This window comes from Chroicocephalus ridibundus, chromosome 4 (assembly GCF_963924245.1).
Source record: "Chroicocephalus ridibundus chromosome 4, bChrRid1.1, whole genome shotgun sequence".
Classification (NCBI taxonomy): Eukaryota; Metazoa; Chordata; class Aves; order Charadriiformes; family Laridae; genus Chroicocephalus; species Chroicocephalus ridibundus.
The window spans coordinates 38601058-38626459 of NC_086287.1; the positions used below are offsets into that span (position 1 = coordinate 38601058).

Below are 25402 nucleotides of genomic sequence, written 5' to 3' on the forward strand. Positions count from 1 at the left end.
AAATTATTATTCATAAAATTGACTAGCGATCTGTTTCTTTATTTCATAACAGATGCGTTGACATTTTGGAACTATGTGAACAAGAAGATTTGATGAAGTTTCACTACCACACTTTGAAGCTCTATAGCTCAGTTAGTGCACTAGGTAACACTAGAGTTGCTTATGCGCTTTGTAGCCATGTGGACATATCTCAGCTATTTTATACAATAGATAATCGGTACTTACCTGGACTTCTACGTTCCGGATTCTATGACTTACTCATTAGTATTCATTTGGAGTATGCCAAGCAAGCCAAGCTCATGATGAACAATGAATTTATCATTCCAGTTACAGATGAAACGCGAACAATTAAATTATATCCTGATGAAACAAAGAAGCATGGCTTACCTGGAGTAGGGCTTAGCACTTGTCTGAAACCAAGCTTTAATTTTTCTACTCCATGCTTTCTTATGACCAGTGAAGAACGTCAAACATCCAGCCCAGAGATACCCCTTGATATACTTAAATCCAAGGCCATAAGTATGCTAACAGAGGCAGTACAGTGTAGTGGTAGTCATATACGAGACCCTGTTGGAGGACAGGTTGCATTCCAGTTTGTTCCTGTTCTTAAACTGATAGCAACATTGCTCATAATGGGGGTTTTTGATGATGATGATGTGAAGCAGGTGTTACTCCTCATTGATCCCAATGTGTTTGGAGATCACAAGGAAGAAACAGAAGAGAGGACAGAGAAGGAAGAAGTTACACAAGTTGAAGAAAAAGCTGTGGAAGCTGGGGAGAAAGCAATAAAGGAAACGAAAGCTCCTGCAAAGGGCTTATTGCAGACAAGATTACCAGAATCTGTGAAGCTTCAGGTGACAATTTAATATAAATTTATTACATATGTTCTACTATTGATAAAAGAAAGGTAGTGCTTTTTGTCAAGTTAGTAAGATTTGAAATCCTGAAGGTCTTTATTCCACTTTGCCTTATAACCTCACATTAATAAGCAAATTTGATGACAGTGCAATTACTTCTGCATGTGTCTGCACTCAAAATAGATGTGCAAATACTTATTTTATAGATGCATTTTAAAAGAGGGAGGGTTGGACCAGGCCATCTTTAAAGGACCCTTCCAACCCAGACTATTCTATGATTCTGTGATTTCCACCTGTATTGAGTGCATGACATGAAAGACTGTGAATGCAGTATAGAATTATTGATCAGATAATAAAATCGTATAAATTGTTCACCTTTACAGTGTTAAAAGAAAAATATGGGGAAAAAGTCTCTCTTTTTTCAGTCTGTTGCAGTGTATAGTATCCACTGCAGTTCTTCCCCAATTAGAGTTTGTTAAACTGTTGAACTTATATCTGTTTTTTCTATCCTAGATGTGTCATTTACTCAGTTATTTCTGTGACTGTGAGCTACAACATAGAGTGGAAGCAATTGTATCATTTGCAGACCGTTATGTATCAAAATTGCAATATAATCAGAAATACAGGTACAATGAGCTCATGCAAGCCTTGAACATGTCTGCTGCTTTGACTGCCAAGAAGACTAAAGAATTTCGATCTCCTCCTCAAGAACAGGTAATACTAAACAAATGGTTGAATCTAAAGAAAAAATAAATTCTTTGCGATGATAAAATAGTTTTGACTTCTAAACTACTGTTGGAATTGCTAGAGAACCAAAATTGAAATTGAAATACAATTTATTAAGATGCCTCAGGATACTGAATGTCAGAATGCTTATACCTGTACTCCAGAATTCAAGCTCGAAACCAAAGTTGACTTAGAATTTCTCAACAGGATAGAAACGTTGAATGTCCAGTGCTGAGGAGCTGAGATTCATCCAGTTCTGCAAAATGATGAGAATTTGATAATTTTAGTTGCTAAAAGTTAGCATGAAGTTAGTGTATGTGGGAAATAGTCTTTTCTACCTACAGGAAATAGTTTTATTATAAAGTCTGACTGTATTTTGATGTTAATCATAATTAAGCCTTACAAAGTACCATTGCTTTAGTATTTCTTTTAAACTGTATTGGAAATCCATGTTGTATGTTAATTTGATTATAAACAGGTAAAATGTGGCTATAGATTAGAATATGTCTTAGGCTATCTCAGTGTTTTAACTATGTTCTAATTCCCTTAAAGATTAATATGTTGCTGAATTTTCAACTGGGAGAGGATTGTCCCTGCCCAGAGGAGATTCGGGATGAGTTGTATGAATTTCATGATGATCTTTTAATTCACTGTGGTGAGTGGCAAGGTTTTGTACCTTTTTCTGTTTGTCTTTTTGAGACCTTACATGAAAAAAGAACAGATCAGTTTAAAAAAATATTCATATGAGGGGGTCTTATTAGATGTATTACTGTCTACATGATAACTTTCCTGACAGACTTTGGTGCATATTACAAAAATAAGGGAAACTCATGCATGGTTTCAGGTTTCATTGTGATATATCTATTGAATATTATCCTGTATTATTCTTTTTGTATGTCAATTTTAGACTTAATTAGGAAAAAAAAAATGATCCGAACAAAAAAGTTAGATTACCTTAAAAGATTTAGGCATGTGTGTGTGTACAAGCAGATAAAAGGTATGGAAAGAACATTGCTCCTGTGAAATTGACCAGTAGAAAATGTAATAAAAACCACTCGATGAGGGGTGTGGCTGCTGCTTTTGCTTAGTTTCCTGGTGTATACATAATTGTGATGGTCAATCATTATAAAACACTATTGCACTGCAGATTACAGCTTGAGTTGCCTCAGTGATTGAATTTGAATTTCCTTAGGGTATCCTCAAGGGTGAGCTGTATCAGATACCCTGTGCAATTTATGTGGGTTAAGGAATCACATTTTACATGTGATGCCAAAAATCTTTTGTTAGTCTATTGAAATCTTAGTCTAATCAAGACAATCATGGATTTATTAGTCCATTTACAATGATATTAATGTTTGTGGTCCAAGTCATCCAGTTATTACTGCTCCTTCCCAATAATGATGCAGTTAAAACTGATATACTCAAGCTTTTTCATATCCACCTACTTGGTAGATATATTAGTAGTAACTCTTCAGTGCATTTCTTGGTCCTGTGGTTGATAGCGCCCTCTTGTTCAAGAAGAGGTGGGCAGAGTCATTACAGTGAATTGACAGCGTCTCAGGTTCTTCCCCAGGAAGGGCACGGTAATCTTAACAGTTTCTTCCTCCTCCTTCTGTTTGCTTGGGGTCACTTTTGAATGTTTACTAATATGATCTGCTAGTTCTTTCTTCGCTGGTTATCCCTAAAAACAGTTTTACCCAGTTCATGGAATTGTAGTGTTTTAGTGACCTGTAATTAACAGGTTGTGATTTCTGTTTGTAGCCGTGGTGCCTCCCATATCATTCTGTGCTTGTGTTGTTAAGGCTTCTGCTGTCTTCTTGTGCTGCTATTTCTGAATACGCTATTAGAATCTCCATCAACTGATGAAAGGCTGAGGGATTTGGGTCTCTTCAGTCTGGAAAAAAGACGTCTGAGGGGTGACCTTATCAACGCTTATAAATACTTAAAGGGTGGGTGTCAGGACGATGGGGCGAGGCTCTTTTCAGTGGTGCCCGGGGACAGGACAAGAGGCAATGGGCACAAACTGGAACATAGGAAGTTCCACCTAAACATGAGGAGGAACTTCTTTACCCTGAGGGTGGCAGAGCACTGGAACAGGCTGCCTAGAGAGGTGGAGGAGTCTCCAACTCTGGAGACATTCAAAACCCACCTGGACATGTTCCTGTGTAACCTGCTCTAGGTGACCCTGCTCTGGCAGGGGGGTTGGACTAGATGATCTCCAGAGGTCCCTTCCAACCCTATGATTCTATGATTCTATGATTTTGTGATAAGCCAATTGCCATTTCTCAACTACCTCAGCCAAAGATGAGTAGGTCAGTGGGTATCTAGGTTGTGTTTCATTAGGTTATTTCTGAGGATATTGTATAAGACAGTATTAGAAGTCCTTAAAATCAAGATTTGTATCTCTAAGATTAGCTACATTATAGGTGGAAATTTAATTGATTTAACATAATTTGATTTTGACGATCCTGTGTTGGTTGTTATTCATCCTTGCTTCTAAGTGCTTACCAAAAACTGTTTCTTTCATTCCAGCGTTTTTCTTCCAAGCATTAAAGTGAATAGTTAATATCCTTGTAGCTGCTCCTCTTTCTCCCCATTTTTGTTAAGATAGATACCATCATCTCCATTGTTCAGTCACTTAGCACTTGATCTGACCTGTGGTTTTCAAAGGTCATGCCTATTTGGCATCAGAGAGTTCTCTGAGACTCCACGATGAAGATTATGGAAGACCCACAATTTACTTGGAAAAGTCTTAGCTCTGCAGTATCTTTATTTTACCTGAAATCTTGTTGTTGGTATTAGTTGCTGGTGTTATTATTGAGTTAGCTTAGCTCCTGATCACTTTTCATCTTTTAATGAGGTGAAACCCTACTGATTTTTTTCTTTTTAGGGTTGTATTTGTATTATTGTTTATTACATTAAAAATGTGTATGTTGAATGAGAGAGAGAACTGAAGATAGAGAGGGCACAGTCTTACGATTAAAATAGTTTAATGATCCTCTGGATTCAAAACAAAACAATATTCATTACTTTGTACACATTCATCATAGGTGGTCACTACAGATAAATGTTCCTCATTGTCTGTGTCCTGGCTTAGTCCTGAAAATCAGTACTAAGCAATCACAGCTGCAGATAAAATGAACAGGAGTTGTGCTTGGAATATTTAATCAGCTTCTTAATACTAAGTATACTTTGCAGTCTAAGTGGAAAAATTTGTATGCAATCAAGTAATTAAAGGCTGTTTCATAATGAATATATGCAAATAGTCAGAATTAAAGTTACTCAGGCAGTCTTAATCTTAGCATGTCCTAACTGTGAGTGGTTAATTTTCCCAGAAAAATAATAGTCCTCTATCATAATTTTTGTGTGTAATTTCTTGGTTATAAAGAAAACAAACAAATTTACAACAGATTTTATTGCATAATATCAAATAGACACTTAAATGGGTTGGAACTACCTGTTCCAGTGCACAGACCTCTGCCACTTGAATTAATTTACTAGCCAGTAGCAACTTGAGATGGTCAGCTTGTGAATGGATTGCAACTCTAAGAGGACGCAGAATGAATTATGAATGATAAGGAGTGGTGAATGAGACCTTGTCTGGAGCAGTCATAGACCCCATCTTCTCCACTACAGCACTGTCTTAACTCATCATCCCAGTGCATTTTTTCTTGTTTGTCCATTTCAGTTTCTCAAGAGTTCTCTCAGTCTCTCTCCCTCTTGCTTCCAGGGCCTAGCTTTTTTTTTCAGTGCCAGATAGTTTCTTGCTTTCTTTAGCATCCTTGTCTGCTTTCTCTTTCCCCTCCCTGTTGGCTACATCTCGTGTTCTTTTTGCAGACTCTGACTGTAGCCTTCCTTCGTTCTTAGCTTTTCACTTTGCCCAGCCAGTCTCACTTTTCCCATTCCTTAAATTCTAAATGTAGTCTCCAATTTCAATTTCTAGTTCTATCATTCTCTCCCACTGCGCCTGAATTTTTTTCTTCCTCGTCACTTAGTCACTCCTGCTTATAACTTTAACTGCTTCCCCTTAGTAGCTGCCAGCAGCAAAGTTTCTCCAACCTGATACCGCATTTCAGTTCTTTTTTCCTTTCTTAGTTTCTTTTTTTAATATCAGTTTTAGCTTCCGCAGTTTACTCTGCAAGAATGGTGGAGCACTGGAACAGGTTGCCCGGGGAAGCTGTGGATGCCCCATCCCTGGAAGTGTTCAAGGCCAGGCTGGATGAGGTTTTGAGCAGCTGGGTCTAGTGGGAGGTGTCCCTGCCCAGGGCAGGGGGGTTGGAACTAGATGATCTTTAAGGTCCCTTCCAACCCGCACCATTCTATGATTCTATTCTTTTTCCTCTGCTCCAGCTTGTATGTCTTTAGTATTCTGTCTGGAAGTCTTTTCCTTCACTCAATTTCACTTTGACCAGCAGCCAAACAGCAAAAGCTTACATTTCAGCTTGGCACAATTAGTTCTGCTCTGAAGGGAACCTGCTTAGATGTTCTGTGCTTCTGCACATAACACGTGTTGTCTGATCATCACTAAGGGATGTGAAATATTTGAAAATGCTTTGAATGGTTGTGAAGCAATGTAGTGAACTGAACTGTATTAAAGTACCTTGTAAAATGACATCCCATCTCATCGTATAAATGTTCATGAAAAACATGTATCACTGGTATAATCTCTGAACATCTGCCTTCTTACAGTTTTAAATCCAGTTAATAAGTTTGTTTGTTTATGACTGCTAAATATCTTGACTGAAAAATTATTCTATATTGTGAGATACAGCCATAAATTTCTTTCTTTAGTTTACGTTCTGTGATATGAAACAAAGGATTACATATGTAATCAAATATGAGTCTGAGTCAAAATTAATTGCCATAGTAGTCTTCAAAAAATGCCACCTCTTTGGTCATAATACTGAAAAAATAATACTATAAATCTGGATATAAGAAGTATGTGTACTGAAATCAACATAATTTGAGGGGTGCTACTGTAGCTAACATGTTAAAGCTGCTGGGCTTAATCCTGTACACATTTTAGTATTGTTTAAATATCGAAAGAGTTAATCTTCAAAGGTAAAGTTTTGTTTCTAACCAGTTTTGTTATCTGCTAAGGTATTCCACTAGAAGAGGAGGAAGAGGAAGAGGAAGATTCGTCCTTGACTGGCAAACTCCGTTCATTAATGTATAAAATCAAAGGTCCACCAAAAGCAGAAAAAGTAGAACCTAAGGAGGAAGAAGAGAAATCTCCTAGTAAGTTTTCTTTTCACATGAATACTTCTGTGATGGAAGTGTTAAAGGTGTACGTAGTTGACGAGTATATTTTCTAATAAAACTTCAGAGTGCTGAAGAAGGAGACTACCTGTTTAAGTTCCTTCTGCCTCTTAGAACTGTTATCCTAAGTACTGAACATCTTAGATTTTTTGTTAAACAAGAAGTTAAAATGGGTGGAAGATTTTGGATCCAGATCATTAACTCTGGGGTTGAAAATTTGCGTATTCTTTACAAAGAAATGTAAGAAGTTAATTATAGTGCTATAATCTAGACTCAAGCATTCCAAAAGTGAGAAGTTTGCATTTATATGCTGTGGGTTTTTTTAATGCAAAAACGTTCTTCCTTACAACTTAACTCCATTTCATTTTTCTTTGCTGCATGAGAAGCTGTATGTATCTCAGTAGCAAGATATATATGAAAAAATGGTTTTACAGTTTTTGTTTTTTGTATAAAAAGGAATGGCTTTCACTTACTTCACTTGACGATGGTAAATATATACATTCATTAAAGACTGATAACTTGTTCTGATTTCTCTCAAGCATCACATACATGCACATACATATTTTTCTATATCATATCCTTTCTGAATTTAAAAACAAATATTAAATCTATCTGATTAACTAAACAGAGTGAACATCTTTATTTTCACAAATAAAAAATAACAATAAATTCCTGAGTTAACAGAATTTTCCAGAATTTAGTATTGCTACTTTTTATTCTATAGATCTCTAACACGCGTCTCTAAAATCAGAGGGCAGAGAAGAACACTGGATATCATCAGTTTGCCTGAAAACTTTTCTCTGTAGTTTATAAATCTCACTGCCCTTTACAGTGAGCTTTCATATTGCTTAAAGGTACATGAGAAGGACAGACATCTTTTAGCAGAATTTTTTTTAATGTTCCTTTCTGCAGCAGGATATTATAGAGGAGGAGGATGACTGCGATATCCCTGTGTGTTTGCTGAGTAATATTAAGCTATTAACATTTCTTAAAAATAGAAATATTTACCTCAAAACACCTGAACAGTCTCTATATATGTTTTGAAACTAATTAGATGAGAGACAATCCACAGAGCTAGGAACAATATATATGGGAGAATGTGTATTACATCACTGAAAACAGTCCTTCCACGTAGCACGGATGAATAAGTGCAACAGAGAACTGAGAGTAACTGTTGAAACAATACAAATTTTTTTTTAAGTTAATTAGTTTAATGGTGTTTAAGAGTAAACGAATAGATAGTCTTTATTCATTTGTTTTCAGATGTATAATGCTGTGTGGCAGTGATTCATAGAACCACAGAATGGCCAAGGCTGGAAGGAACCTCTGGAGGCCATGTGGTCCAACCCCCCTGCTCAAGCAGGGCCACCTAGAGCAGGTTGCCCAGGACTATGTCCAGGAGGCTTTTGAATATTTCCAAGGATGGAGACTCCACAGCCTCCTTGGTCAATGTGTGCTCGTGCTCAGTCACCCTCACAGTAGAAGTGTTTCCTTTTGTTCGGATGGACTCTCCTATGTTTCAGTGTGCACCCATTGTCTCTTGTCCTGTCACTAGTCTTTGAAAAGAGCTTGCCTCTGTTTTCTTTACACCCTCCCTTCAGGTATTTATTTGTATACATTGATGACAGTGTCGCTGAGCCTTCTCTTCATTAGGCAAACCAGTCCAGGCTCTCTCTTGGTTGATGCTGACCAGTTAGGTTCATGAGCTTTCTTCTTAAAAAGGCCTGACACTACCTGTTGCAAGGCATTGTGGAGGTTGGTTGGACTTGATTCATATATATATCAGCTGATAACATACATATCTTTTTAGTATATTGTATTAAGAGTAAGCCGTACAAAGCTTGACAGATAATCAGTGAAAGTTTTTACTCTAGAATTCATGTTCTTGTAAAAAAAACAGATGTAGCTGAATCAAGGTTATTCTAAACACAGAGGAATGATGGATAAACTTAGCACTGTAATTCATAGCTTTTGTAATACAAAAAGATAGAAAGTTTGTCTTTTCTGTGGAAGAGTAAAGTAAAATTACATTTGTTGTTATTTATACACAAATGCCATATGCTTGCCATATTTCATATCTGTTGTCTTCTTATTTTACCATGCCTAATGGCATAAAACAAGCAGAAAAGGAGACTATGAATTTGTTTCAGCAAGTTTTCTTCATATTCCTACAACCAGATTCAGAAGCATTATCCAGCAAGTATTTGAACACTTACAGGGTATAATATGTTTTGTTATATACTTTTATGCAGAGGGAATAAAAAAAAAATATTACTGCATTCAATCAATTTTAACTCTTGTAAATGCTGCCAGAGCTTAATATAGTGTATGTGAACCATTTTTGCTTCTCTGAAGTGCTGGATTTTCAGAGAAACCAAGCATGTTTATAACCACAGAGGGATGTCATATGTAGCAGATAGTAAATGTTTTTATAATGTTTTGAAGAAGATTATGTAGTTGGTTAACCATGTTAGAAATAATGCACGTGCATTAAGTAATTGATAACTATGTGCAGTCATTTTAGCAATGGAAAGCTGAAAACAGACTATTGCATGTATTACTGGTGGCTCAAAGATACATTATTTTTAATTAAAGGAAGCACTGAAATAAAAAATATTACAGATAGATACCTTCCTGCAATGTTTGTTACAGAGGTTAGTTCAAACTCTTTGCAACTTGAGAGCAAAACACAGCTTGCTTGTAAATGGAAGACAGGAAAGTCTGACATCCTGAAGTTACCTCAAGCTCTGTCTGCTTCAGTTGAGTAGCAATTTGTTGTTATTATTTCACCTCTGCAATATTCCGTGTTGCATTTTGAAGGTATATTGTTCTTTTGGCTCTACTTCCTCTAATAAATTATTTATTGTAGCTGTCAGGGAAGGACTAGTAGCAGAACGAAGTGTTCATATTCCTTCCTACTACTACCTCTTCTTAGGATGCATATACGCATAAAGATACATACATGCACATAAACACCCCAAAACACTTGAAATCACAGACTTTTTATTCTGAGCAGTATTCCTGTATGTATACATTCTCGTACCCTATTCCGTAACACAGGGAACAGTGTTGTGTTCATCGTCTAAACAGGCAAGATGGGTTCTCTGCTTGCAATTCCTCTACTATCTGCATGAGCATTCTTTTGAGCCTCTTTAAGCAACAATGGTAGTAAGTGCCCCTCTTCTATTTCCAATTTGCTCTGTTTGGCCATGTACAGACCCAGGAGAATTAATTTCATTTCAGACTTAATCATTTCATCAAGAGTTGTGTGAGATTAGACAACAATGCTATTTTGTAACTCAGGGTGCCTCTTGCATGATCTGCTTGTTCTGTAAAGCACCAGAGAGGGTTTATCCTGCCCTGAAAGCGTATTTTGTTCTGTTAAGCTTGACACTTAATATATTAAATCTTATAATAATCTCATGTGCTGCATGAAAAAGGGGTTGTATTCTCCAGTGACTCATCTGTTAGCATCTGCTTTCTCTTTAACGGTAGTAGGATCTACACAGTATTTGGGAAGTATCATTTCTTCTTCAGGCCTCATGTGGATTCTCTTGTCATGAATCAGGAAGCATTCACTCCTAAAGCCTCAGGGCACATGGTGTCTGGTCCTTGGAACAGAGCAGTTTACGTATTTCATATACTGGAGCTTTGGGTCACAAGAAGTGCAGGTTGGACAAGTGATTCTACAGGGTCTGTTTTTCTAGAAATTTCAGATAATCTCTTCAGGTTGGGCTGCTTCTGTGAGTGATGCATAGTAAAAGTATGCATATGGATGAAGTCATTCTAAGGACAATGAAAAATTATATAATGCGTATAGTATAGTATGGCATATGCTTCAGTGTAGCTAGAGACCGTGAGATACATAGTCTATGTGTGCACTTCCCCTTTGCCCCCCAGGAAATTTGGAATTCAGAGTGTGAAAGGAAATGGGTGTTTGAGATACCCTAGTCCTCTTACATGCATGCAGAGGGGTGGTGGTGTGCATGGCGTGTACCTGTTGCCAAGACTAAAAGTCTCTGGCTTTGACTTGCTGGTCATACATACTCAGGCCATGAATATTCATAAGAAGGAACTATTTTCTACGAAGAAATCTTCCTTTCCTCTAAGCATGCATTCCTATCTACTCACAAATGGATTTTGATCTTAGGAGAGGAATAATAGCAATTTAAACTAGTGTTAATGATGAATTAGTAAAAATTGTCTTTAAAAACAAGCTACGACTCAGAGAATAAACACATTGAAGCAATAAATTAGTGTTAATTATGATGATAGGACTTTTGTTAACTGTCATGTCATAATTTAGATAAGCATATATATGGGTGACTCATGATACAGCCTTGAAAGATTATTAAGGCACTGCAATTTCTTGTTAAAAATTGGGAAAGTATTAGCAACAGTTTAGGCGATTATCGATGTCACCATGCCCAGTATTCAGATTGCTCTCAGCTTCTGTTACAGGTAATTCTGCTGGCCTGCCTTTCACCTCCTTCCCGAAGCGAGAGGCTTGTGGTGTGATAAAAAGGGTAGTACGCCTTATACACAAAAAATGGAAAAGAAAGACTTTTTATTTAAGATAGTGAGTGATATGTATGTCTGCTCTTTCTGCAGGTAGAAATTAAAAGAGGTCAATGATCTTGTTCGTGCATTTTGGGAATAGAAACTATGGCCGTCAGGCTCACTTAGCTATGGCTCTTGAGGTGCTTCTAACTTAGGGGAGGGTGTCTGCTCTTACAATATTAGTCTTTCATGCAGAACCATATATTCTGAAGGTATATGCTTGATTACTGGTCCTAGAGCAGAAATCAGGAAATAGAATTTACTGGCTTGAACAAATGCCTTTTTTCAGTTCCCGTGTTAAAACAATGAACCATGGATCTCTCTGAGTGATATTAGTGTGGGTATATGAGAACGTTTGTGTGAAAAGGTTAGGTCTCTGTTGAATAATAGCCACTGCATGTTCAAGAAAAGATTGTGGCAATTGTAACATTAAGTTTGAAGAATCATAGACTGTCATTTGAGACTTTGTTCCTCAGAGTGCTACTTACACTGAAACAACAGAATGTTAACTTATTAGTTATTACTTACAATAGACTTCCCTACTGGCTCTGAGCTCCATTTTTTGTTGCTTTTTTTTTTTTTTTTTTTTTTTTTTTTAATTTTGGTTGCAGAACGTTTGATTGTTTCTCATCTATTCTCATGTTTTGGCTGAGTTGCAAGATCTTTTTCCTCAAGTGCAACAAACACAGCAGTATCCCCGTTTCAGCATAGGGCAAAAGAGGGTAGAAAGGATTAGAGGGAGGAAGCAGCAGATCAGTCACAATACATCTAATTAGAAAAAGAGACTCTAAGCAGACTCTGATAAACCTAAACCAAGATGCAAAGAAGACTTAAGAGCAGCCTAGGAAGAACTATATTCGTATTTCCTGAGGCTTTTAACTCTAATGCCTCTTAGAGGATTATTAACGAGTGTTTGTCAAATTTTGCAAGTGTTTCTGGTTTTCCTCTTTGCAGGAGTTCAGCTAGAAGTCCTGAGAGTGTACTGCTGTGCTTAGATGTGGGCGAGTATACGTAAGTGGCTGGAAGCGGCAACTTGAGAAGTTTCTAGTTTTAGGCAGTAGAAACTGAACTGCAAAGTTCTGTATCTGTAAGAAGTATTCAGATAAGAAATTAATTCTGTGACTGAGCCTTATACATTTGAAGCTAGAAGCACTAAGCAGACTCTCAGATTTTAAAATAATGTGATGGGTAAGACAGGCTGTAATGATTCAGGTCCATCTAACCCAATACCTTGTTTCAAACAGTAACAACAAATGGTTATCTAGGGACAAGTAAGAATAAAACAATCAGATATGGTACTTACAACTTTAATGCTGTCTCAGTCTCCAGTTATCTTCAGCTCAGGAGATTTCCTGACTCAAAAGAGGTTTATCTTTTATCTTTTTATATCCCCATTGTATTATTCTGACAGATATCTGTGTAGTCTTCACTTGAGCAAATGTGAACCTTTAGCAGCTGCCACGTTTTTGGCAGGGAGTTTCGGGGTTCTGTCATCCGTTATGTGAAGAAACACCTTTCTTTTTGGCTTAGCTCCTGCCTTGTGAGTGGGCTTCATTTGATGGCCTCTTCTTGTGTTGGATGAAAAGGTGTGACTGAACTATGGCTTAACGTAATGGCATCACATACACTGCTTTAACCATTCCTTTCTTAATAAATCCTGGCTTTTGGTTTGATCTTTTAACTGCCAGTGAATTTGAGTTGAAACTCGTAATTGAGCTGATATTTCTATAATGTTGATAAGGGAGGTCTCCCTTTTAGAGATATTCAAAAACCATCTAGGCACAGTCCTGGAAAACTGGCTCTAGGTGGCCCTGCCTGAGCATGGGGATTGAACCAGATGACCTCCAGAAGTCTCTTTCAGCCTCAACTATTCTGTGATTTATCTCTGTTAACATCTCATTGTTTTATTTATAAATGAGGACTATATTCTCCTACCTCATTTTATTTACAGTGATGTTATTTGAAGTTAATTTCATGACCATTTTATTGCCCAGTTTTGTCCTTTTAAGTTCTGCATTTTTTTCAGTTACACTCATATTTACTATCCTTCATAACTTTGTATCATCACACTTGTTTGCATCTGCTTATTCCCTTCTCGGGTCTTTTAGGGAAGAAAGGTGCTTAACATCAGAGAACACGCATGGATATATGCAGAACTTCACTGCTGTTTCCTCTCTTTTTGTGACCACTACCATTTAGTTCTAACCTCCATTTCTTACCATTTGACCAAAAATTCATCCACACAGGGACATGTCTAATTGATTTCTCCAAGGCTATTTGCCATACTGCCTAAAAGTAATTACAAATAGCAATATGCAACTTAAAAGCTTATCAGAAGAATAAAATCAAAACTTTCAAAGGTACTAAAACTTAAGAAACGCTAAAAATTGTTGTAGCGAAACATTTTCAAAACTCCGGAGAGAAGTTCTAAAAAACACAGAACCATTTTGTTGCATTTACACATGGGAACCTCTGCGTAGACAATTCAGTATCAGGGAGACTATTTGTTTTTCATTTGTTCATTTCATGAGAATGTGTTTCTTGAGGAATATTATGTTTGTACTAAAATTGTAATAACCTTTTAGTTATGTGTATAAATATCTGACAGTTAACTCAAGTGTATAAAATCACCCTCATAATTGAGTCAGTGCAAATAATATTTTTGTTGCTGAAGTGGAAAATATCTATTTGGAGTGAATCATATGGTATTTTCCCACATCAAACAAAAAAAATTCCAAAATATCACATTATTTTGAAAGTAATATGCCTTTCAATCCAACAAAAATTACATATTTCTGGCAGTAGTAAGGAACTGAAGAACTAGATTTGTAAAACAAAAAGACAAAAAATTGTGCACTTTTTGTCCTTTAGCCCTGTGAGGGGGGCCGTCAGCTGAGCTTTCAAAGACCTAACATAATTTCACAGGAGGAAACCTTAACTCCTCTTTGAGTTTACCACTTTAGGTTGCTCCTTATCCCATGTTTATCCCCTTCCCCCCAGTCGGAAAGCCAGAGTAAGTAATTATATTCTTTAATAAGTTCATTGACTTTCTGACAGAAGTGTGTTATATTTATGTAACCAGAAATCAGTGAAACTCAGTAAGTTTGAAAGTTATGGGAAATTATTAGTTATTCAAGGAAAGAGGAGGAGATTGCCTTGTTGTGGTGAAAGAAGAAATTGTTTTGATTGAAGTTATACAGTGTTTTGGAACAAAGCTTGGTTGATGTTTTCATTCATGCCCTTCAGAATAGGGCTGTCTTAATGAAATACAGAATCTGTCCACGCAGAAAAGAACCTGTTTATTGTAGAAAATATGAGAATTAATGACGGTTTTCTACAAACGCATCACTAAGTAAACTGTAAGGGAGAAGAGTTAGCAAGTGAAAGGGTAGTGTAGATACAAAAATAAATGAATATACACTGGCTATAAATACTTTTGTGCTGAAAATTGGGAGGAGGCAGTTCTTACCCTTGGAAGAACTTTGGTAAAGTCAAGAGGTAATTTTACTGGAAATAGAGGAAAGAAACTTGCATTGTTTTAAGAGAGAAGGTCGTTATTCATGTTCTACTTTATATCATCAATGAACATTTGTTGGAACAAGGACAGGAACATGTGTTTAGTTTTCAGGTAAATTTCCTAAACTCTGGGCTCAGAAGAATTGTGTCCAGGGTCATTGGACATGTAACGTATACAACAGAACTGCTTCAAGCAATATGCATGTGGAGTTCCAAACAATACAGTTTTTTAAGATAATGTGTTCCCAAGTGACAGTGACTTTCCCCAAACAGATGGGAAATACAGATTAAATTCCCCAATTGTAAGTCAGTTTGCATCTTCTACTCCTTAGTGTGTTTGCATCATCATACAATTATGAGATCTTTCCGGGTAGATCATCTTTTTGAAGACAATGTAGATCCATTGTTTGAACAACAAAATAGCTAAATATTCATCAAGTGAATGAGCAGCAAAAGCTGCTCAAGACACCCTAGCTATGCCCTGAATTGGATATTTGATTTAAAAGGCAGCTATCTCATCCTCCTTTCTGGCAGTTTTGTAAGTTTAGAATGGATTTTATTTCCTCCTCCCCCATGGCAAGATTGATTGGCAAGCTGAGCCCACATTCATGCTGTAACTCAACTCATACTTGTCAGCCAATAAACTGTTTACTGAAAACTTAATTACCAATTTCTGTATTCCAAACCTAAGCTGATGATCATCAAAAATATGATGTTTCTTTGGCATTATAAAATCAGATTTCAGTCATTCCTAATGAAAAGGTGTTTGTGCTGCACTTAGTCCTATTTTATAGGTCTTGATGTAGAAATGAAGGATAAATTAAAAGTTTAAATATAGCATTTAACTTCCAAGGATGATTCTTAGAGTCATGATCAACTAAGTTTTCATTGCCAACAATGCTGTTATTGACTTGAATGCGAAGTAGATGTTTCTTGTTTTCCATCTGTCAAGAGCATCACACTTATCTTGAAAGATTAAAAATTATTTTTCCAGTTTAAAAATCCTATGGAGTCTGCTTGTGCTCTTTTGCTCTCTTACAACTGCCTCATTGTCTACTGTTAGCTAATACTTTACTGTAATACACGTTTTTGACTTTTTTTTTTGGTTGTAATAACTAATAACATTTTATGTATTTTATTCTTCTAGCTACACTGAAAGAACTCATATCCCAGACTATGGTGCGCTGGTCCCAGGAAGATCAGATTCAAGATCCAGAATTAGTTCGGGTTATGTACACCCTCCTTCGTAGGCAATATGACAGCATTGGTGAGCTACTGCAAGCTCTGAGGAAAGCATACACCATTAGTGCCGCCTCAGTGAAGGATACCATTAACCTGCTTGCAGCGCTGGGCCAGATTCGCTCACTTCTCAGTGTCAGGATGGGAAAAGAGGAGGAATTGCTAATGATTAATGGATTAGGGTATGGAATTAACATAATTTTCTTTTTAAGTTTGTGTAAAGCTTTTTGTTATGTTAGTAAATCCTTTCATTTTAGATCCTGGATGAAAATTGCTGCTCTACTAAAATGCAGATATGTGCCAGAAATTTTAATTTTCACAGATATTTGCAAGATGGCTCCAACGGATCCCTTTTGCAGTATCAAATGTGTCAAGGTTTCTGTGAACTAAGGTATTTTTTAATCTAAAGAAAACAGACTCCTTTTACTATAGTTAAGCCTAATGCTTAAAGCTTTGTCAAAGTACATGTTTTAACATCTCTGGAGAAAACATAACTTAAATCTTTATTGGTGTCAATACTACATCTTACCCAAACTTAAAACTCACGTTATATTTCATGCATGAGTGAATAAACTTGCTGGTATCTTTTTAATTGGAAAGTTTGTGCAGGCCGTTAGGTAGAACCAGCAAAGTGTTGTTGCAATCTTAAATTTTTCAAACTGTTCGGTATTTATTCTGTCACCATCAGTGGCAACTTAAAGTATTTGAACATGCAAGACTGCTTATTTTATCCTTTATAACATTAGAATTATAAGAAATTGCCTTTATGTAATGCCTACTGATGTGAGAATATTTGTTCTGCATCTTTGCTATGAAATTACCTCTGTTAAGCAGTGGTGTTATGGTGCACGCTTCCATGTCTGTTACTTCTCTTATGTGAATAATTGCTGGATTAGGTCATTTAATGTAGGAAGGAAAAAAAAAGTCACAGAAAAGAGAGGAAATGATAGTACAATTACCTGAGAACTGTATTTATTTGTCCCTCATCAAGAACATTGAACAATTTCTCTCCTTTACAACAGTTGTAAGGAACGTCCAATATTCTTACGATTTCACTGCAAAACTTGTATTGTTTTTGTAAAAATTGTAAAGATTAATCTCTTCAGTTGATTTGAGCAAGTCATAGTAACAACTCATTAATTAGTATGACTATATTACCTAATTTGTTGCTGACGCTGTTTGTAAAGTTGCTGAGAATTCTAGGAGGGGTAAAGGGTAAGTTCTGGCTAAACTCAGCTTCCCATAGGTGCTGTATTATAAATCATCTTCCATTCCCAGTTTTCTGTCTTTCTTTAAAGCAGGCATGATGTCTCTTGTTTGCCATTTGTTTTTAACAGGTTGACCTAAAATGTTAGAATCCTTGGGTGCCCTATCGAAACACATAAATTGTGTTATGGATTATGAAACTAATACAGCGAATTCTAGAACATCTTGAGAAGAATGTGGGCAGAGTGAAAATGTTAAAATATTCCTATTTAAGGGAACGAATGCCGTTTTACATCTTCTGACAGATGGGCTTAATTTTGGAAATATTGATGAAACACATTTGACAGCTAACCTTGAATATTAAGTCTATTTATTGTTTTCTACTTTGTGAACTGAGAAAATTAATTAAGGAGTGTTACTGCAGAGGAAAGATTAGATTTAGATTTCTTGATCCCTATTCTCTACTTAAAACATAACAATATATTCTTTTCCACTTAGATCATTGGAGAATATATTTTCCCTTTAAGCAGAACAGATGGTAAGAGCAATTTAAAGATGAAGAAATGCCATTTTGAAATAATTTAAAAGTTTAGATTCTTATTATATAGAATTCATGAAAATTAAAGGAATGACAGTGTACTGAAGTGTGAAGCATTTAGTTGTCAGGTGGCTTTGTATTATGCTGAAATCTAAGAATTTAAAATTATGTTACTACAGTGAATGCACATTTCTGAAATCTCTGATGATGCATCATTGATTTAAATTAAAATGGTGTGCCTTAAAAACACATTGTTGCTTTTTCTTTCATTTTAGGGATATAATGAACAACAAGGTGTTTTATCAGCATCCTAATTTAATGAGAGTCCTGGGCATGCATGAAACTGTCATGGATGTGATGGTGAATGTGCTTGGAGGAGACAAATCTCAGGTAATTTCACTGTAATTTTACTCTCTGTTTTGCATTTTGAACCTTTCCGAAAGTATAGTAGAATTTTTAAGAAGAAATACCCAAAGAAAAAACAGATGTCCCTCATGTAAGACAGATTTTCCTTGTCCAAATTTAAATATTGATTAGTGTTAAAAATTGAACAGTTTTTAAACTACTAGAGAGAGAAGCCCAGCATTCTAGGACATGATTTTAAAAGTGTGAGAGAGGTTTTAGGTATTTCATTTGTCTTTTAATAGGACTTGAAAAGGTTTTATCCTTATTTTAAATTAAAGATATATGTTAGCTGCATTTATGGGAGGTGTAGCTCTGCTAGGAAAATGTACCTCCTCATCTTAGATAAAGTTTTATTAGCAATAAATTATCATAAGAGACTTCTTGTGTTGAGGACTCCAAAACTGGACACAGTACTCCAGGTGGGGTCTCATGAGAGTGGAGTGGAGGCGCAGAATCACCTCCCTTAACTTACTGGCCATACTTGTTTTGATGCAGCCCAGGATGCAGTTGGCTTTTTGGGCTGCAAACACACATTGCCAGGTCATGTTTAGCCTCTCATCAACCAACACCCCCAGGTCCCTCTCCTCAGGGCTGCTCTCAAGCCATTCTCCGCCCAGCCTGTATTTGTGCTTGGGATTGCCCCAACCCGCGTGCAGGACCTTGCACTTGGCCTGGTTGAACTTCATGAGGTTTGCATGGGCCCACGTCTCAAGCCTGATAGGGTCCCTCTGGATGGCATCCCTTTCCTCCAGCGTATTGACCATGCCACCCAGCTTGGTGTCATCGTCAAACTTGCTGAGGGGGCGCTCAATCCCACTGTCCATGTCACCAACAAAGATGTTAAAAAGCGCTGGTCCCAATACCGGCCCCTGAGGAACGCCACTCATTATTTGTCTAAACCTGGACATCGAGCTGTTGACTGCAACTCTTTGAGTATGACCATCCATCCAATTCCTTATCCACCAAGTTGTCCATCCACCAAATCCACGTCTCTCCAATTTAGAGACAAGGATGTCGTGCAAAACAGCGTCAAATCCTTTGCACAAGTCCAGGTAGATGATGTCAGTTGCTCTTCCCTTATCCACCAATGCTGTAACCTCATCATAGAAGGCCACCAATTTCGTCAGACACTATTTGTCTTTAGTGAAGCCATGTTGGCTGTCACCAATCACCTCCTTATTTTCCATGTGCCTTAGCATGGTTTCCAGGAGGACCTGCTCCATGAACTTGCCAGGCACAGAGATGAGACTGACCGGCCTGTAGTTCCCCGAGTCTTCCTTTTTTCCCTTTTTAAAAACGGGGGTTATGTTTCCCTTTGTCCAGTCATCAGAAACTTCACTGGACTGTCAGGACATCTCAAATATGATAGATAGTGGCTTGGCAGCTTCATCTACCAGTTCCCTCAGGACCTGCAGATGCATCTTATCAGGTCTCATGGATTTGTGCACCTTCAGGTTCCTTAAATAGTCTCGAACCTCAGCTTCTCCTACTGTGGACAATTCTTCATTCTCCCAGTTCCCGCCTTTGCCTTCTGTGACTTGCCATCTGCTGTCTGTTGATCTTCTGCTGGCATGCTTAACTTCTAATCTGCTAGAGAAGTCTCACTTGAAAGGTTCTTGACCCTAGGTAGAACCACTAGGCTGTAATCTGGAAAAGGTACATGTTTGTGCATGCTTCAAATCTTTCACTCTTCCAGGTAAGGTATTCTTCTGAATAAAAAGGAGTAGGGCCAGAAACAGTGACCATGCCTTGGTCAGCTATGCTTTTATATACTTATTTGAAATTCCCTGCAGATTTGTCCAGTGAGTCCCTTATATACAGTTCAAGTACAGTGGTGGCATCAGGCACTAGGAAACTGCTTTTCCTGCTCTCGAACAAGTGGCTGACAGCTAGGTTGTTAGTATGGTCCCTTTTATTTTCTCTTTCCAGCTTCATGGACATTTCTTTCTTTCAGTGTTACAGCTTCAAGAGATGGAATGAGCAACCATGCAATGTAGTCTCTGGTTTAGGAATTGGTTTTCCTTGGTTGTGGCAGCAGATGGTTTAAGCTAGATTTCCAGCTTCTTGAATTAAGTGAGTTTATCATGAAGCTGTATTGAGACAGGTGGTGTCTCAAGTGTTATAACAAGTGTTACAGCTCACACTTCTCTGAAGGAATGGTGAGAAGGTAAAAACTTGTCAGTTCAAACTGAAGAAAATTTATGCCAGGCTTTTTTCCAGTTGTGCTATTAATAAATGAGTCAGAAATAGATGAGGAGATCTGTGGAATATAGTGTGGCTGAAGGTATCTCAGTACCTTAGAAGTGTTTTGCCAGTACTGGCTAACAAAACCCTGGAAAAGTACTTCATCGGTGAAATGTACATCCCAGAAAATACTTGGGCAAGCTTTCAGCATTTCTGTCACAGTTAGGTTTTAGTGTGTATCTTAATGCCTAAAATAGTTGTTTCAGACTGTGTCTTTACATCTTATAATTTTGGAATCTTAATGTCATGTTGGTTTCTGGTGTTGGTTGTTAATTCATTTTCAGAAAATCCTCAGGAACACCCTTTTTGGCTTTTAGAATTTAATCGTTTAACTTCAAAATTATTTCTTACTGATTTAAAGTTTTAGAATTCCATATTCATAGGTATTCCTGTCAATAATGAGGAATTTCTACAATGATAATTTTTAACAGTATTGCTGTTACTGTAATTTTTTAAACAAAGTTATATCACACATTCTGTTAAAATCCCTGTAAATTTGGGGGGTGGAAGCTTTGTTGAATATTTTCATGAATGAATGAATGAACGTTTTTCATTCATTTTTGTCTACCATACATTTGAGAATAGAAATTGTATATAAAGCTGCTTATACATAATAGCTCCTCCATGACTGAAATAGACAAATGAGTCGCATATATTAGGAAAAAAACTGTGCCAAAGTAAAACTACAGTTACTCAAGTCTCTGAAGTGCACCTGGTGTCTTAAAAAGATAATACGTATCATCTAGCTTTTAATTACATAACTTTTTTGGCAAGATTGTTGTCTCATTAAGTGAAAAGATTGAACTTCTCAGAATGAGTTAGAGTTGTGTGGCATAGAAGGCAACATGCATTATTCTTTGTTATAGTAAAGTATAAGCAATATTATTTATGGTTGAAAGGTAAGAAGGGAAGGAGGCAGGATGTCATAGGAAGAAAAAATACATGATATTGTGATTAAAATGCTCAGATATCAGCTTAGAAATTATAGAATACATTATTGCATAGAATATATTCATGCTTCTGCCTAAGGGTGCTTGTCAGATTATATAAAATTAATTCTCTTTGATGGTAATGAATTTTCTCATTAGTTTTGTGAGTATCCTTAGGACATAGATCTGCAACTGAACTTGACACTTTTAAAAAATTGCTGTATAATGGTAAATTTAATAAATCAGATAGAAAAACCTTTAAACAAGCATCAAAATATGTCCCTTGGTTTTTTATCTTGTTCTTTCAGTAAAATGTGAGAATGGCATAACTTCTCATTTCAGAAGATGTTATGACTAATTGCAACTTGTGAAACATATTTTCATGAGTGCTACAGATGAAATTGTTTTATTTTCAGAGGTGAAATCCTTGCACATCATGTGCAGCAAGTAAAGTGTTTGGGGTTTTTTTGTTTGTTTTTGGGTTTAAAAGCATTGCATAGTTAATAGAGTTTAATATTTTGTTTTATCTTATCAGACCTATGCATCGAACAACATAGAAGTCTTGTAGAAATGTTTTATATGAAGACTGTACATTCTTATTGTAATATGAGAGGATAAACTAAGGTTCTTGAATATTCTTTATTCTGCTATGACCTAATATTGGAGGTTGAGCTTGTTACCGTAATGCTGCTAAGGTAGAGTTTTTGTATAACTGCATTTACTGGTCAGCAAATTGCTTTGATGAGAATTATTTCTCCATTTTTTCGCCTTTGTATGTTCCCTATAGTCCTCTGCAAAATGTTTTTCAACATTTTAAACCTAATGGCCTAATGAATACAAAAGTCAAAAGGATATGCAGGTCCTTTTTTAAGTTAGAAGCAAAGCAACTGTCAGCTTCTTATCACCTTGGTAACTTCACTATACTTTCCTTGTTAGGAGTGCAGGAAGAATTGGGACAGATTGGTAATTAACATATTTCACTGCTTTGTCAACTTTCTTCTTCAGCAGATCGTTTTTCCTAAGATGGTGGCAAGCTGTTGTCGATTCCTGTGCTACTTCTGTCGAATTAGTCGTCAAAACCAAAAGGCCATGTTTGAGCATCTTAGTTACTTACTGGAAAACAGCAGCGTTGGACTGGGTATGTCATGTGGCTGTAGCAGCTAAAAGCAAGGCCAGGAGGAACTGTGGTATCACAAGACTAGTACCTAATTTGTATAGCAAGCTGAAGCATGTGACGAAGCCTCTGTGAAGCTTAAACCATTTTGTAGTTTCACCTCTAACTCATATGGGTTTTTTCCATTTTCCTTTCATCCTTATGTGTCTGTGAATAGTACTAGAAATAGAAGAGTCTAAATCTGTGTTTTTAAATACCTTGAAAAATTTAGGATTAAGTCCATGCGGTTTGACATTTTTTCCACTCAAAATAGTTGAGTTTGGAAATCTAAGATTAACTTGACACTTTATGGTGATTGCCTGTTTCATCTGGTTTCATTTCCCTTCCCTCTAAAGTTTAGGCCACTGATGTGAATTTCATATTTTTCCTTAGGATCACTGAATGTATGTTTTTTAATATGTGTGCATTAGATTTTGTAACAGAAGGAAAATTGTCTTGGATAGATAGATGGCTATATTAATAAGGTATAGCAAGGTAAGATAGTGTGTGACTTCACAGTGCTTTAGCTGCTCATGGTGACCATTTTGATTCCTGCGTTTGCCCACATTAAACACAGAAAATGGGATAAGCCTAAAAGAAAGAAAACTGTTAACACTGAAGCTTGAAAATGTATCTTTTAGCTGAATATAGGCATATTTTTAAATCTTGAATTGATAGAGTTGTGTAGAATTACATATTTAACATGTTGCTCTGCTAAAGAAATAGCATAATATTCCACTGATTTGCAATGTTGTTAATAGTGATTTCTTCATCTTCATTTAAAACCAGTGTGGTTGGCTATGTTTATAGATATGGATGTCAAGCCAGAAAAAAAAATTCGGCATTTATTTTAGCTGAATTATTCAAAACAGTTAACCATGTTCTTGATTGAAGAAAAGCCATACAACATATTAAGAACATATTTATGTTCTAGATTTCAGTGTGATTGCTGCCCTCTGCTGCATGACTGTGATTACTGCAAACTGAATTTAATTACTGTATATTAACTTTCTGTAGCATTTCCTTCAATGAGAGGTTCGACACCACTAGATGTTGCAGCAGCCTCTGTAATGGATAACAATGAGCTTGCGCTAGCATTGGAGGAGCCAGATCTCGATAAGGTAAGTGATCACTCTGCCCTTTTTACCTGTTTGTTAAATAGTGTACTTGTGCTGGAAGGGAAAAGGGCAAGTTTGATCGTTGTAACTTTTGGATAAGATCTCCTCAGAAATACTTGCTCTAGGGATGTGCTGTCTCAAGGTATGATGGACTGAGTGGTGTTTTTCCTGATTTTGCTTTACACTTAGTGGGAACCACAACAAAAGAGATTTATTTCTATCTTCTGCATCCTTTCACTATTGTTATAAGGTAGAAAGGATGACAAGCAAAAAGGCGTGAAACAGGAGAAAAAGCATATCAAGAAATCTTGTTTGGGGAGGAGAAAACTTGAGAATTTAGAGGAGAATGTGAAGAAAGGAAACAGGTCTTTTGGCTTAAGTAAATCAGAGATTGGTGGGGATGGAGGTAAGAGCTAAGAGAATGGAAGGGCAGGTATTTGAAGAAGGGTAGTTGGAACAGGATTTTAAGGGTAGGTGCAGTAGGAAAAGGAATCGAGGACTCAGGTCATTGGCTATGGTTAGGAATAAAGGGAAATGTGAGGAGAGGCAGGATGAACTAGAAAAGGGGGGTAAAAAGATACGAAAAAATGACACGGAAGTTCTCTGTATACCGAGGAAGGAAAACATGAAGAGATGGAAGATGGGTGCAAAGTCAGAAGAAGTAGAAAGCAAGGAAAGGAAGTGATATGTGATAGCACAGCACTGGGAAACAGAAAACAGAAGCAGGGTTTAATATAAATGGAGGAGAACAGTTAAGCATCTCAATGATAGCTTAGCACAGGGAAAGCTTCTGTGCAGTATGAGAGACTCCTGTGATGAGAATAGAACTGGTTGTGGGGGTGTTTGTGATCTGCGTGTGCTGTGGGAGAGGAAAAGTGGGGAAATGGAAATAAATGAATGTATGATGGGGATAGCTAGCAGAAGACAGAGACAAGAATATGAATGGGAAAGGTGTGAGAAAGCACAGGAATATCCTAATTAGATAAAGCATTGACAACAACTGTCAGTTTTGTATCACCTGCAAAATTGCTGAGAGTGCACGCTTTCCTGTCATTAATGAAGATATTAAACAGTATCAGCCCTAGTATCAACCCTTGGGATACACCACTAGTGACTGGAATGCCACCAGTGACTGTCTCATATTTTCATGGAAAGTACCATAGGGCAAATTACTTAAACAGAATTTCACTGTTGACCATTGACCACATAGAATCATAGAATAGTTTGGGTTGGAACGGACCTTTAAAGCTAGTCCAACCCCCCTGCAATGAGAAGGGACATCTTCAACTAGATTAGGTTGCTCAGAACCACATCCAACCTGACCTTGAATATTTCCAGAGATTGTCTCTGCGCAACCTGTTCCACTATTTCACCACCCTCATTGTAAAAAATTTCTTCCTTATATCTTGTCTAAATCTACCCTCTTTATTTTAAAACCATTACCCCTTGTCCTATCACAACAGGCTCTGCTGAAATCTTTGTCCCATGTTCCTCATTTACTGATTGCTTACCTTGGAATACTTGGCACTGTACAATCGCTGAATATTCAAACAGTAACAGATATCAGCTGCAACGTCCACAGTATTTTATGCTGAGAAATCAGGCTGTATGTGTCTCAAACTGGGATTCCCAAATTCGTGTCATTTTACCTG

The 25402-nt window shown here is 36.9% G+C and overlaps 1 protein-coding gene across 1 annotated transcript in view; it reads left to right on the forward strand.

Moving 5' to 3' along the window:
• The window catches only part of RYR3 (ryanodine receptor 3), a 233033-nt gene that overhangs the window by 118465 nt on the left and 89166 nt on the right, over positions 1 to 25402 (forward strand). The window contains exons 35-42 of the mRNA XM_063334430.1: positions 53 to 854; positions 1371 to 1571; positions 2136 to 2238; positions 6684 to 6821; positions 16066 to 16339; positions 18177 to 18291; positions 22488 to 22617; positions 23650 to 23753. Coding sequence (XP_063190500.1) covers positions 53 to 854; positions 1371 to 1571; positions 2136 to 2238; positions 6684 to 6821; positions 16066 to 16339; positions 18177 to 18291; positions 22488 to 22617; positions 23650 to 23753 — 1867 coding nt within the window. The remainder of the gene's footprint in view (positions 1 to 52; positions 855 to 1370; positions 1572 to 2135; positions 2239 to 6683; positions 6822 to 16065; positions 16340 to 18176; positions 18292 to 22487; positions 22618 to 23649; positions 23754 to 25402) is intronic.